The sequence below is a fragment of the Sapajus apella genome, unplaced genomic scaffold (assembly GCF_009761245.1).
Source record: "Sapajus apella isolate SASKATOON/1434 unplaced genomic scaffold, GSC_monkey_1.0 scaffold55, whole genome shotgun sequence".
NCBI classification, from domain to species: Eukaryota; Metazoa; Chordata; class Mammalia; order Primates; family Cebidae; genus Sapajus; species Sapajus apella.
Window position 1 is genome coordinate 10,871,229 of NW_022436995.1, and position 14,553 is coordinate 10,885,781.

General features: G+C 56.7%; 1 protein-coding gene across 13 annotated transcripts in view; it reads right to left on the reverse strand.

Moving 5' to 3' along the window:
• TLE3 (TLE family member 3, transcriptional corepressor) overlaps window positions 1–14,553 on the reverse strand; it is a 49,962-nt gene that overhangs the window by 4,669 nt on the left and 30,740 nt on the right. For 2 of the 13 annotated variants that reach the window (XM_032244658.1, XM_032244652.1), the window contains exons 7-17: window positions 13,222–13,426; window positions 11,706–11,722; window positions 7,801–7,920; window positions 6,699–6,749; window positions 5,930–6,082; window positions 5,425–5,557; window positions 4,734–4,918; window positions 3,545–3,621; window positions 2,355–2,604; window positions 1,748–1,995; window positions 581–728 (exon numbers count right to left, since the gene is read on the reverse strand). In XM_032244658.1, coding sequence (XP_032100549.1) covers window positions 581–728; window positions 1,748–1,995; window positions 2,355–2,604; window positions 3,545–3,621; window positions 4,734–4,918; window positions 5,425–5,557; window positions 5,930–6,082; window positions 6,699–6,749; window positions 7,801–7,920; window positions 11,706–11,722; window positions 13,222–13,426 — 1,587 coding nt within the window. Of the gene's footprint in view, window positions 1–580; window positions 729–1,743; window positions 1,996–2,354; window positions 2,605–3,544; window positions 3,622–4,718; window positions 4,919–5,415; window positions 5,558–5,929; window positions 6,083–6,698; window positions 6,750–7,800; window positions 7,921–11,705; window positions 11,723–13,221; window positions 13,427–14,553 lie in introns of those variants that run through there. The other 11 variants (XM_032244655.1, XM_032244651.1, XM_032244653.1 and 8 more) reach the window with 8 other exon arrangements.

A 14,553-nucleotide genomic window follows, 5' to 3' on the forward strand; every position in this document is an offset into this window, starting at 1 on the left:
GGACTACGGGAGGTCATTTTCCATCCCCATTTTATAGGTGAGGAAGCACAGACATTTTGCACTCAGAATTACTCTGTCTCTGTGACTTCTGTCTTTCCTTAAGAAAAGAGTGAGCAAAAAAAAAACACCCCACTAAAATATTAAATTTTTGAGATTAAAATATTAAAGTGAAGAGTGCAAATAAGGAATAATAATCCCTGGCATTTACTGAATGCTTTCTGTGAGTCAGGTTTATGGCTACCGCTTTTAGAGGGATCATTTCAGGTGCTCACATCAGACCTAGGAGGGAGGTACTATTATTTCCAGTTTGTGAATGAGGATGCCAAGGATGATGTGCTCAACAGGAGTGGACAAAGAATCAGATTCCCACAATTGGGTCAAATGTGTCCAAGCCCAAGGTCACCTCCCGTTTCATTGCTGCTTCCTCCAGGAAGCCTTCCCAGATGACTCAGGTTGGTCCCAAGTCTCTTGGCAATGACTACCCTGTGAGGGTCCCTTTGTCCCTGACCCAGCCACGGGGGCCATGGAGGGAAGGGAAACACGCTGCTCTTTGGGAAGGGTGGAGTCTTGGGCTGCACACCTGGGAAGTGAAGTCATGCTGCTGCAGCTGCCGGCCCTCCCGCAGGTCCCAGGAGCGCACGGTGTTGTCCAGGCCCCCTGTCCACAGTTTGGTGCCATCATGGGAGATGTCTATGCAGCTGGCCCCGTCCGTGTGGCCCTGGAACTGCCTACAAAAGCAAACAGGGAGGAAGGTGAGCCCTGGGAACCACAGATTGCCAGGTGGCAGCCATTCCAGGGGCACTCTGGGCAAAAGAGTAAACTGAGGCCCAGGAGAGTGCACTACGTACACGGTGCCTTAGCGAGCTTGCAGCAAAGGTAGCCCCAGCCTCTTTCCAGCTGAACGGAAGGGTCTTACTCAGGGACAAGTCCCCTGGGAAATACGGGGTGAAAAGAGGACCTCCCACCAGGCTTCCGAGACTCAGTCCCTTCAGGGTGGGCCTCTGGGGGAGGTGGAGCTGGAGGCTCAGGAAGGTAAGGAAGGCAGGAGGACCCAGGGGAAGCTACTCGTGAGATGACTGATAAAGGGAATGCAGGCCCCACTGCCTTTAGGACACAGCTCCTCAGCCCGCACCGGACGCACCCTCAATTTGCCCTCTTAATCTATCTCTTCACCCTGCATGAACTACGGGGCTAAGGCCATGAACACGCTGACTGACAGCATGAGTAACGCACACAGCCTGTGTGTACAAGAGAAAACCGGGCTAGGCACCCCATCTGCCTTTGCATGGCGGCGCAGTCAGAGGAAGGTGCTCCCCTGACACTGTTTCACACAGGGAGAAACTGAGGCGCAGGAGTTTATAGTCCACTAGGTCATAGCGGAGGCAGGACGCAAACCCAGCAGTTTTATCCGGAGGCTTGTTTAGCCCCCCCGTGACGTGGCTTCCCAATCTGGTCTCCCCCAACTGGTCTCCAGGACTCTGCTCCCAGACTCTCTGCTTGCTCCACCAATGTGGCCCCCACTTTCTTCCCAGAGCCTCTCCAAGCTCCTGGGCCCAATGGCCTCCATCCTCTGTCCCTCGCACAAGGCAGGTACAGCAGTCTTTTCACCTGTGCAGCCCTCATCCCAATGGTTCTGGTCACCCCACAGCGTCTCAGACAGGGCCAAGGTCACAGCAAACAAGACCAGGCAGGATGGGTAAGAACAGCCCCAGGACCAAACACGAACGCTCCCTCCTGCCGGCCTCACCTGACCAGCGTCTGGTTGTGCAGGTCCCAGACGGCAATGTTCCCATCGCTGCAGCAGGAGAAGCAGACTTTGGCGTCGGGGCTGATGGCCAGGGCGTAACAGGCGGGGGCTGAGGACGTCAGCTCGGCCTTGATGCGGGGTGTGGGCGAGGCCAGGTCCCAGATGGTGAGCGTGCTGGCCTCGCCGCCCACAATGAGCGTGCGCCCGTCAGGGAGCAGCTTGCAGGAGCGGATGTAGTTGTCCCTGTTCTGGAGGGAGAAGTGGCAGGGCTGAGTGCTACCTACTTCCCCTGCCGGGCACCAGGAGAGTCCTGACCAGCAACACCGGGCACCCTGACCAGCCTTGCTTACAGCTTCCCTTCCACCCAGCAGCTGCCAGGCTGTCCCCATTCCTCAGATTCACAACTCTTTGATCTTTCATGAATACCAGGTCATTCTCAACCCCACACACAGAAGGCACAACTGGGGCTCAGAGAGGTTAGTCAGCTTGCCTGAAGTTGCTCAGCCAATATGATACTGAGCCGGGCCCTGGGGCTCTCCCCTATGGCCCAGGCTGCCCCATCCTCCGACACCAGCTGGAGGAGGTGCAGTGGCCCTGGGATTCTCACCAGGCAGTCCAGCTGGGAGATGGGGCTCTTGCTGCCCGGCTGGCTGATGTCCCAGATCTTCACGCAGCCCTTGCCACCTGTGTAGACGTGCCTCGTGGGGTTGCTGATGGTCACGGCACACACCACCTCCCCGTGGCTGAGTGTGTTGATCTGCCGGGCGTGCCTCGGAATGCCAGGGCCTGCCAGGGCGTCGTGGGGGAAGGGCACGGGCTGCATCTGCCCATCAGCGCTCACATGGAATGAGTACGCCCTGAAAAGGCGAGAACTGTCACTGCTGCCATCCACCCCTGGCCCCTTAGAGTTCCCACAGGCCGGCCCAGGTCACCTGCACGGCCCCCATCTGGCTGAGACCACACCATTGCACTGAACCCAGTAACCCCATGTACTAGGATGGCTCCACCACGGTGGAGAGCGCTTAACAGGCCCGCTTTGATTTTCACACCCGGTTATATATGCTTGCTCCAAATCAGACCGGAAACCCACAGGTGTCCTGGGATGCCCTTTCCCACCGTCCACACATTCCCCCAGCATGCCAGCCCTGGAAAGGGCCTGGCCGAAATGCCACCTCTTGCTTTAGGAGCCAGAGGTATTAGGGAAGGGGTCTCCCTGCCCCTCCAATAGCGAATGGACAAGTCTATGCGGGAAGCCGGCCTGGCCTGCCTGCTGGTTGCTGCCCTCTCAATCAGCGTGATTCTCGTGGACAATGAGAGCACTGTGTCAGGCAGTGTCTCAGCATTATCTGCACGCTCCATCTTTTCGTTTCCTAGCAACCCAAGGAGGTGAAGGGCCGGCAGAGTGTGCCCTCCACTGCTGACAGGGAAGGGCCTGCGAGCAGCAGCAATGGGCCTTCCCAGCAGGTAGATCCCAGGGGAGCCGGGGAGGTCCACGGCAGCTCCGGGTGACTCAGTGAGGGGTGTTCCTTCTCCACCAGCCCAGTGGCCATGCACTTAGCACGCCTGTAGCTCCTCTGCTTGGGGAGTGTCTGTAGGTGCTCAGAAGTGTGGCCTGGCTACAGTTTCCTGGGGTTGCAACCGGGCCTTGGTGCCTCCAGAGGGATAGACACCTTCACAAAGGGACATGCACCAGGGCAAACCCGTGGTGGGGGTATGGGGGGCGTTGTTGGAAGCGGGGGTAAAGTGCTCTCTCCTGCCCACCCTACAAAGCATACAGTAAGTACAGCCAAAGCTTACGGTTTTCCTCCGGGAATGGAGGCCAGGCTTGAGGGGAGGCCTGTGGCCCGCATCGGGGGGTGAGGGTCAAAGCCAACCTGTAAAGCAAGGCAAGACAGCCCTCTGTCAGCCACGCCACCACGCACCCCCACCCCTGCCTCCTCCACCACCCACCCAGGTCCTGCCTGCACCGCTCTGCCACTTCATAACCCAGGAGACGAGCTGAGCAGAGCAGGGCCCACTGACCGAGAGAAACACAGGCCCAGGAGGGCTCGTGGCAGGGAGGGGCTGACAGTGTAGACCCCTACTTTGAACCAGCATCCTCCCTGTTCTGCCAGGCAGAGCTGGCCCCCACCCTGCTTCTTTCCTCTCCTGGGGTCCCAGTGGGGCCTGCCAGTGGAGAGGAGGCTGCCCCGGGCCCAGGAGGTAAAAGGAAAACTGTCTCCTGAAAAAGAGCCCCTCTCCCCGCCAACCCTCATTTTTCCTTTTTTTTTTTTTTTGAGATGGAGTCTCACTGTGTCGCCCAGGCTGGAGTGCAGTGGCACGATCTCAGATCACTGCAACCTCTGCCTCTCGAGTTCAAGTGATTCTCCTGCCTCAACCTCCCAAGTAGCTGGGATTACATATGCCTACCTGCACACCCTGCTAATTTTTGTATTTTTAGTAGCAGGGTTTCATCATGTTGGCCAGGCTGGTCTTGAACTCCCGACCTCAGATGATCCAGCTGCCTTGGTCTCTCAAAGTGCTGGGATTACAGGCCTGAGCCACCGCGCCCACCCCCTAATTCTTGTTATTCATTCGCCACAATATAAAGTCTTGTTATAACGACTGGTCCCATCTACGAGACCCCTGGTCCATAGATATCACCTGACTCACCTTGAGATTTCCACCCCCCCCAGAACCGGGAAAGGCAGGTGTCAAGCCCTGTTTCTCAGACTGAAAGGGGCGGCTGCCTTAGGTGAGGTCACAGGGCAGCTCGCAGGCCAGTGGGGTAGAACCCCAGGTCTGATGGCCCCAAAACGTGTGCCCTTCCAGCCAGGTCTCAATTGTTTCCGATATACATTCTCCCCACAGGGGCAGCTGCCTGGCCTCGAGTCTAAGGTGCCCCTTACTGTGTGGGGAGCACCCCTCCAACTCCCACCAGCTCCCAGTACCATGCCCAGTCCCCAAGAAAGGAGCCAAAAGGTCTACGTACAGCTCCAAAGCTCACCATTGGCGATCGGCCATAGGCAGCAGCTGCGGCGGCGGCGGCGGCGCTCATCTGGGGCGGGATGTTGTGGAGGCCGGCGTAGGCGCCAGGGCTGGTGAGGGACCCGTTCATCTCGTGGTGGCTCATCATGGCGAAGGGCGCCGCGTAGGAGCTGGTGATGGAGATGGGCGTGCGCAGAGCCGAGGCTGCGAGGGGGTGGGCGTCAGGGAAGCGGGCCTTAGGGGGATCGGGACACGGCCATGGCCGCCTCACCCAGCAATAGCTCTCCCGGCATTCTTAAGCTGCCTGCTCCAGGCAGTCCTCTTAGACTGAACCCACCCAACTGGGATCCCTGCCTGCAGGGCCAAAGCAGCTTCAAGCTGGACAGATGCACCCATTTTTTTTTTTACAGAGCAGGATATGGAGGCCCAAACGGGCTTGCTCAGAGCCTCACAGGACTGACAGTGGTGGGAACAGATCTTGGGAGCCCTGACCTGTCCCACGCTGCTTTCATATGCCTGGCCCAGAAGGGGCCCCAGACACTTTGGCGTTACCTCCTCCTCAAACCTGACCGTGAAGTCCCCAAGGGCAGGCCCTGGGAGACACTGCCTGGGCTCTGTCCCATAGGTGTGCGCGGCTCCCGCCCTGGCCAGGGCCAGACCCCCCTCCCCCCAATCAGATCAACTTGGCCCATGGTGCCTACCCATTATACCTATCGGGTCCATGCCCGGAGGTTTGCCCGGCATCGACCGGAGCCCCGGGGTTGTGCTGGTGCCTGGAGTTGGGGCATCGTTCCTCGGGGTTGGTGTGTTGGACTTGAGCCCAGGGGTGGAGGATTTGTCGTTCTGAAGAGGGGACATGCAGAGATGAGGGAGGCCATGAGGCTTCCATTCTCCCAGCAGCCGGGCACAGCTGTTACAGGTCCAAGCACGAAGCCCAGAGCCAGCCCCTTATGAAGCTTCTGCCAAATAGCCTCTCAATCCTTCCCCAACCTTGTTTGGCAGGGATTGGGGTGATCATTCCCATTTTACAGACACAAAAACCAAGGCTCAGAAATGTGAACCCATTAGTGCAGGCCCAGCAGGCACAGGAGGTAAACCAGGGCCAATCCTCCACACAGTTTTTTCCACTCCACCCCTCTGCCCTTGAATCAGCACCCCCCCACCACTGGTCCCTGCTGCTCCCTTTCCACTCCCATCTACCCAGACTCCACATACATGACCAAGGTCTTTGGTCTTGGAGGAAGGTGTGCTGCTGGAAGAAGCCACTGAGGCAGGGCTGGTGGGGGCATCCTTTTTCAGGCTACGGGCCTTGTCCAGCCCATTTTCAGGAGGCGAGTGTGCCGGGCTGACCCGGGGCGTTGGGGGGTCCTGAAAACACAAGTGATGTAGAGATGCTCTGAGGGCAACAGCCAGCCTCGAGGCCTCCCTGCTCTGGGAGTGGGAAGGGAGAGGGCATGGGTGATGGGGAGAAAGGCTTAGCTGAAAGACTGGGGGTCCCGAGGTGACGGGAAGCTAACGCAACCATCTGGTCTGACTGAGGCTGGGGAGGGCGGAAGGGTGAACTTCCCAATGTCAATCACAAGTTCAGGACTCCAATCAGTATGGCTGCGTTTGGCCGAGTGTAGATGCTCTCCAGCTCCTCCTATCCTGCTGAGGCTGAGCCCCTGGGGCTCACAACTGTCACTTCAAGATAGGGAGAGGAGTGGGCTGAGCTGACCTGGACGGAGGACCACGGGGATTCGAAGCTGGCCCCTACCTGGGATCTTTGGGAGTGTCTGTCTCTCTGGAGGCCCACTGCAGGAGGCCCTCCGGGCCCATAAATGCCCAGACACCATGCAGCAAAGCCTTGCCCTGCTCCTCCTGACCCCCTGAGACCTCAAGACCCCTGCTCGGACTGCCAGGGATACTAGGGCAGACAGAACAGACCCCGCCCCGGGAGGAATAATCTCAAGCCAGAGGCCCGCTGCACCTGGGCCTGCCATACCTCATTGGAAACGTCCACCACCAGGTCGTCGCTCTTGTCTCCATCACTGTCCTGCAGCCAAGAGAGGAGACAGCCGTTCAGTAAGAGGCCATGCTTTCCCCACCCTGACTGAGCCCTAACCACCCCAGCCTTCTACCGGCCAGGACCTGAACCCGGGCCAAGCCCCACAGTCCATGATTTCTCCTGCAGCCCTGCCCTTCAGCAGGCTCCACTCCAGCTCCACAGACTCCCCAGACCTGTGCCCTAGACTAGCCCCCAGGTTGCTCCACTCCCGTGCCCACTGGGCAGCCGCAGACACCCGCCCCATCAGAACAGTTCCAAGCCCCTCCCCCAACAGCCTGCCCTTCAGCTTCTCTCTGGAGCCAGAACTTTCTTCCCAGTTGGTGTTCCATTCGCCATCCTTTAGTCAGTGTGCTGTTCTCACCTGCTAATTCCCACCCCTCTGTGTGGGAGGGCGACTCGCCTCCTCTCAAAGAAACATTTGAGTGTCCTTCAGGTATGCAATGTGTCCAAAGCCACACAGCAGCCATGTGGCTGAAGAGGGCTGAGTACAAGACCGCTGAGGCCCTGCACCATATCCTCCTCTTTCCTGTCCCAGCTCTCAGCCCTCACATCCTGGCACAGGGCAACACGACGGCCATGCTTACACTAGGGTCTCACATGCAGGGGCATCCCATTAAAGGGCTAGTAAAAGCCATGACTGGGCAGCCAGGTGGGTGCATGCCTGAGGCAGACTGAGAGGACTGTAGGGTCCACATTTTGGGGGTGCCGGGAGCAGCCCCTTAGAGCCAAGTGGGATTCTGGCAGCACTGTGACAGCGGCAAGGGGCTGTTGGGCCATCTGTGGGAAGAGACCCGACGGAGGCTGGGACGACCTCCCCGTCCACCTGCGCCTCACGGTGGCTTGCATGCTCACAGTACGTATGAACGTCACCCTAGCTCCCTCGTCACCCTGCCCTCCTCAATGGGGCCACCTATGCCTGCCTGTGCTTCTCTGACTCACTGCCAACCACAAGAGGACCCTGGCCATAGCTTGGGCCCTGCAGACACCTCCCGCCCTACCCAACAGAAGCCCCAGCGGCGCCACCACGCCTCGGACGTACGTATCGGCTCAAGCTGTCCTTCTCCTCCGCCTTCCGCTTCTTGGCTTCCATGCTGTAGTCTGCAGAGCCTCGGTGCTTCTCACTGGCCCGGAGGCTTTCCGAAGGTGACACGGAGTTATTCTGGAAGCAAGACGGTTCAGGGTTAAAACTCTCTGCTGCATGTAACAACTCACACATCCGCACACGGCTAAGTGCAGGTGACACGGAGGTCAGGGGAGGGAAGAGAAGCTGAACTCCTCTCTGCCCTGCAGATCGTGGCTCCATCAGAGCCTCGCCAGGGAAGCCTTCCCCACTCCCCAGACTGAGTCCCCAGGGAGATGCCCTGGGAGCATCCCCAGTTCTCTTTTGCAGCTCTGCCACTGCTATTAAATAATTAACCCTGCAGCGAGCCGCCTGCCTTCTGGCCTGTGAGACTACGCTCCGTAGGGACGAGGGTCACCCGGGTCTCGTTCACCACCCATCTCGCGCCTGCTGCACTCATTTGCTCAAAGGAGGGATAAGTGGAATTTGCATTGAGTCTTGTAAGATGGATCTGAGTTGACAGGCGGGGGCCATGAGCAATACTTCATCTGCTGAGCCCGACAGGAATGGGGAGATTGATAGGGAAGGAGGGCGTCAGGCAGCCACCGACTTCCCAGTGGAGATGAGCAGCCAAGCGTTCAGAGTGAACACCCCCGCCTCCGCGGCAAGGCTGTCAGCAACTCTGGAGAAACACCAGGGTTGTTAAAAAAACAAAAATGCAACGTCATGAAGCCTTTCCCTCTGACAGACAGGAAAAGGTGCAAGGGCAGGGACAGTGACTGCCTTGGTAGCCATCACCAAGTGGGGACCCCGAGAGCTTGGCGAATGTGCCCAAGCTCCCTTAGCAGAAGGTGGCACAAAGGGAACCCCTGATTTTCATGACTTCTCCCTCAGCTATAAAGCAAATGAGGATGAGAAGCCTTTGGGGTGGGAGGCCTGGGAGGAGGCGAGATGGTGGAGCAGTCCCGGGGGTTCGGAGTGGTCAGAAATCACCATGTGGCTGTTCCCACCGAGCCGGGGAGCAGGGAGGGAGGAGCCACTGGCAAGGGCACCGGCCAGCAAACCTCTGTGCACAGAGTTTAACATCAGGACCAATGCCCCTCTATGATATCGGTGAGGTTTACTCCTTCCTACCAGCCGAAACTTAACCTTCGCCACCCGCCAATTTCCAAGCAGCTGCCCTGGGTCAGGCCTGGTGCTGCAGGCCAGGAGTGGCAGAATGAATGAGACACAATCCCTGCTCTCCAGGAGCTCATGGGCCAGTTATGATGGCACTGGAAGGAAAGGTCAGGCCATCCCAGGTCCCAGTCCCAGGCCCAGTCCCCATGCAACACGGGAAGTCACATGGAGACACAGAGGAGCATCTGTTCAGAAGAGAAGAGCATCAGAAGGCAAGTGAAATGAGGCTGCTCTTCTCTTCTCCACTTTCTCAGAGGCCAAGGGTGGCTCAGGGGCCAGGGCCACCTGGAGGGAATGGACAGGGCGGTACTCGGTGGGAACGGTGCGGCCACCAGCCTCAGAACTTAATTTCCTTTCCAAAGCCTGTTTCTGGGCAGCCCTTCCCCGCCAAGTTTCTGCCTGAAGCAAATTAAAATGGCAGAGTTATCAAGCCTTGAAGAAAAAATGGAGGTTGTAATGGAACTGCAGCTCAAGCTTCCCCACAGCCGTGCAGGAGCGGCGGCGATGCGCGCACAGCCGCAATTCAATTAGCTGCTGCAATCGCCGGCAGAAAAATCACCGTCATTTCATTTCATTTCCTCTGACGGTGGCGGCCACCCTGTGCTAAGCAGAAATGCTTCCAGCCCCTCGCGCCGGCTGCCCCTCGCGGGCGGGCGGGCGGGCGGGCGGGCAGGGGAGGGGGCGTGCGGCTGCTCGTGTTTCTCTTTGCGACCCGGTGCTCAGCTCGGGAGAACAGCGAGCTCTTTCTTCTCATGCAGTCAGGCTGAAAACCCTCCCCGCTACCGGAGAGTCATGTCAGGCATTTAGCGGCATCGATCCAGCCCGCCTCTGGCTGGCAGGCGGCCAAAAAACTAAGTATTTTTTATTGCTTCAGCGAGGCAAGGAAATATGAATGAAGCTACCTCTAATTGGACTCCAGACTAACCCCTCTGGGACAGCTTCCAGCGCGTCCCCCCGTCCCCCCTCCCACTCTGACACAGCGCTGTCCTTCCTGCCATAGGCCTCATCTGTTGACAACCTGGTTTCCAAAACCTGATTATTTCAGTCTACACCACCCCGACGCTGTCGCTACATGCATGCGCAGAGCCTCGGCCCCGAGCTGCCCACCGCTGCCTCTGCCCAGCGTCTCGATTCATTCCCGTTGGAGTTGCCAGTGGCCCGTGGGTGCCATGCATGGACCTCAGCGAGTATGGTAAAAAGCCCAGATACTGGGGGTTCACGGGGGGGTTCTTTTAGCAGAAAACTTTCACAGATGGGGCACAGAGCCAGAAGCCAAGAGGGATGAGGATGAGGTAAAGACTCATGCTCTTTAAAGAGCGCTGGGCCTCCCTCTCCCCGTCCAGTTCCACTGCCATTACCCAGGTAATGTGGACCCTCCGTCAGGTTATAATGGGTCTTCCTAAACAAAGCTGAGAGGCTGGCTGAGCTGGAATTATTCTCATGGCATGGATAAGGAAACTGAGGCTCAGTGAGGCCAAGAGAACTATGCAGGGTCTCAAGGCTGGGACCAGACCTCAGCCTTATAATGTCCTCCAACCCTCCACCTACCTAGGCAAATTGCCTCTTCAAAAATGCCACTGTTAGAGGATCAGTACTGAGGCAGTGAACGTGGAATTTCAGCTTCAAGGACTCCTCTCGTAGATACCCAGCCATGAGCATGTAGGCAGGGTACAAGGAGGCACCAGCCTCGTTGCTAATGGGAGGTTTAAAAAGTCAGCCTGGGCGAGGGGAGGGCCATGAAGGGAAGGAGGGTTGGGTTGGAAAGAGCTGCCCAAGGAAGCTGCTGCCTAGATGGTTAGTTAACTGCCTGACCTTCCAAGTCCTACTTAACACGAGGTAATAACCAAAGCCATCCTAACAGATTAGATGGCCCCAGATACAAGGACGGCGATGAGGAATAAAATAGCTTTGCTAATCACTGGAGGATTTTTTTTATCCAGACTCCACTGCGCTTATTCAGAAGGCTTATTCACTTGAAACAGAACCTCAGAGCCTCAGTGTGATCAGAAAGATTTACAACAAATCTCAGAGCTGGCAGACACGCAGGCGGCCTGGCCTTAATGCTCGCCTGCTAGCACTTTCTTAAATCGAGTGAAAGCCCAGAGCAGGGAGAAACTGCAGGCGTTTGAAGGGAATGAGGAGGATGCAAGATCATACAGGAGGCATCCGAGCTGGGGGGTGGGTCAGGGGGTGGGTAAGAACCTTCGCCCTGGACATGGGACACCTGGGTCCTAAGCCCTGGGTTTAGACCATGGACTCCACAAAGCCCCTCGCAATGGAAGACCCGGGCTGGTCAGCTGACCTCTCAGAGTATCACCTCTCATCTGAAAGGGAGTTAGAGCTCGTTTAGCTGAAGCTCTTCATTTGACAAATGGCAGACCTAAAGCCTGGAGAGATGAAGGGCTTCCACAACTGAAGGTCAGTCTCAACAGGTGACAGCAGCTCCCACTGTATGACAGTAACTACCCCTCACCCTGCCACTACCACTACTGGGTCTGGACTGAGACATCAGCGCTGAAGCCAGGTCTCCCAGATCCGCACCAGTAAACAAACAAAACCCCATTTCAACCCATAGAGCAGAACTGGGAACCCAGAAGCCAATTTTGGACACCACTGGGTCTCAGGCCCGTGATTTTGGGAGCCCCGAGTCCCACCTCCTCCCAGCACCCACACACCCCTACGGGTTCCAGAGTGCCAATACTTACCGCACTGGATTCTCTCTCTTTGGGGAAGGAAGACCAGGATAGGAGGAAGGTCAGGCCCCCCAAGACAAAAAGACAAAAAAGAAAAGAAAAAGGTCAGTCTAAGTCCAGCTGGCTTTTGTGATTTGCTAGTGCACTGGTTTTAAAATGGGCAGAAGGCCTGGATTGCTGTCTCTGTGGATCAGCCAAGGCAGGGCCATTAGGTGGCATTTCCCGGTTTGGAAATTCGCCACCTCAATTCCAGTAATGCCCCGGCCCCTCCAGTCCCCTGGGGTGGGCAGGGGAGGCCTCTGACCCAGTTCTCCCTGTCATGCCAGAGGGCACCAAGTTTACTGTTTGGCAGACTAGGGTTCTTAAAGCCACAGGCTTGGGAGGGATCACGCCATACAAAATACCAGTAGGACCTGGGAGTTAAGAACATTATTGTTAAAAAAAAGGGGTGAGGGAATTTAAGAGTGGTTTCTTTAATTCTGTTTCTGAAATTAACACCATTCTCTGATTCTTTGTCAGGATGCCCCTAAAAGCTGAAGCCTCTGACAATTTGCCCAGCTAAGCACTAGCTCCCCAGTTCTCCTGTCTACTGGGGAGAGGTTCTTCTTCCTCTGCGAAGAGGATCATCCCACTGTAAGACAAAAAAATATAGCCTCCAGTTCCTGGGACCAGCTCCCGCCCTGTGGCCTGGGCCAAGGCAGAATGGTGACACTCCAGGTCCCTAGTGCTCAGAAGGTGCTGGCTACGTGCCCCAGTAAATACCATATCTAAGGGCAAAGCGCATATGGCGGTAATATTTGAAAAGGGTCTTCCAGGGAGCCAGGCCCTTCTCTTTCCTGATCCAGTGCACCCCGCTGAGGCCACGCTTGGTGCAGCTCCCCGGGTACTCATGGTAAGGTCTGTGGTGAAGGATCAGGGAAGAAGTTCTGACTCCAGATGGTCTCCTGCTGAAGTGTGCACTACCCCCACTGACGGGCAGTCAGGTACCCTTTACCTGGGCACTGACTATGCACCTTTCCCGGGTTCCTGCTTTGGTGGTACACAGATGTAAGGAAAACACCCAGGAACCTGGACCTTGTCCTAGAGAACTAATGACCTTGGTGAGCACAACACATTTTCCAGGGGTAGGATGTAAGAGGGTACTTAGCCATGGCATCCCAACTCTTAAAGTCTTATGGGAACTCAAAAAAGGGCCCTAGTCCAACCAGGAAGGCATCTTGAAGGGGTGGACTGGGGCTGGCCCCTGAAGGGCAGGCAGAGGTGTTGTCAGAAGATGGGATGGAGCTCCAGATGAACATCAAGGTCTCTAGGACAGAGAACACTAGGTCCACACCAACGATTAGGAAAAGGTGCATGGGACGTGGATGGTGCTGGCTTCCATGAGCCGGGTCTTCAATAGATGGCTCCAAATCTTTGCTAACTCCTGGTCCTAGGGTGATTGCATTTGCTGGGTCCACTCACTTCAAGGCCTATGAGGGTCCAAGGCCCTCCCCACCCCACCCCACCCTCTGGCCCAGCCCAGGCCCACCTCTGTGATCGAGTTCATGGTGGTTCTTCTCATCCTTCACCGTCAGGTGGGCCTGGCTGCCCAGAGCGCCCAGTGCCAGCAGCCCGGAGCTGCTCCCCGTCACTGGGGGGATTCCTGGAGGCTGGAGACCTGATGGGTGGGGTGGCAACTGGACCGGGGGGCCGTGTGTGGCATGAGAGAGGTGCTGCGCCTGGAGCTGCTGCTGCTGCAATGAAGTCAGTGATGAGTACAGCTGAGCCTGGGAGGGCAAGGGAGGTGCGGCCACCTCGGGAGGGAGGGAGCAGCTCTTCCCATCCCTCTCACCCCTTCATTGGGTGTGTGGCAGGGGGAAGCACCCCCAAAACCTTTGCCCCCAGCTCAGTCCACATGAATGTCTCACTGAATGAAGTCTGTTAACAGACTGCAATGTGAAGATTTATGTCTTCAAGCCTCCCCCCACACCCCAGTTTCAGGAAGAAATCTCTCAATGTTTGTTTCCAAGCCTGAGCTAAATAATGCATGCATTAAAAAACCACACAGTCATGGGGTTCCCTCTGAGAGGGATCCATTTTTAAGCTCACAACACTGGCAGTGTTTGCCCATGTGTACATGCCTCCAGCATTAACTGCCAGCATCTCCCACCCTGAGGCTGGACTCTGGGGAAGACGCCTTATTTCTTAGGAACTCCAAGCCTGCCTTGCAGAGCAGGGGCAGGGCAGGTCATCACAGCAAAGGCCCCAGAGCCAGAAGAGCTGGGAGCCAATGGAATGAGAGCTAATGTCACCAGACATGAGAGGAGAACTGGGTAACTGCAAGAGCAGAGGCTTTGGAACTAGACAGACAGGACTGAAATCCCAGCTCTGGCACTTCCTAGCTGGTGGCCTGGGGCAGGTTACTTCAAGTCCTTGAGCCTCAAATTTCCTTATCTGTAAAGAGGGGAGGCAGCAGACCCCAGAGAATGATTGTAAGATAATGTATGCAGTACCTCATGGCACACAGCTAACATTTACAAAGAGTTTAAAATGGATTCCCGAACCTTTCTTAAAACTTGCCATGCAGCAAGTCAGTATCATTGTCAACAACAATGCAATTCTCCCTGTCTCCTTCCCAGGACTCCGCGGCCCTGGTTCCAGAGGCCCAGCTTCCCTGCTCAACACCAGCCTCAAGGGCTTCACTCCCCTCTCCCTTCCACACACCCAGCTTCTCGACTACTGCAGAAGTTACGTATGCTGGTATCCACCTATACACGCATCTTTCTTTTCAAGTAGTGGAAGAGAAGAGAACCAACATTTACTGAATGCCTGGGCACCTTCCAAACACCTGGCCAGGGAGGGGTTGTGCCCATGTAATAGA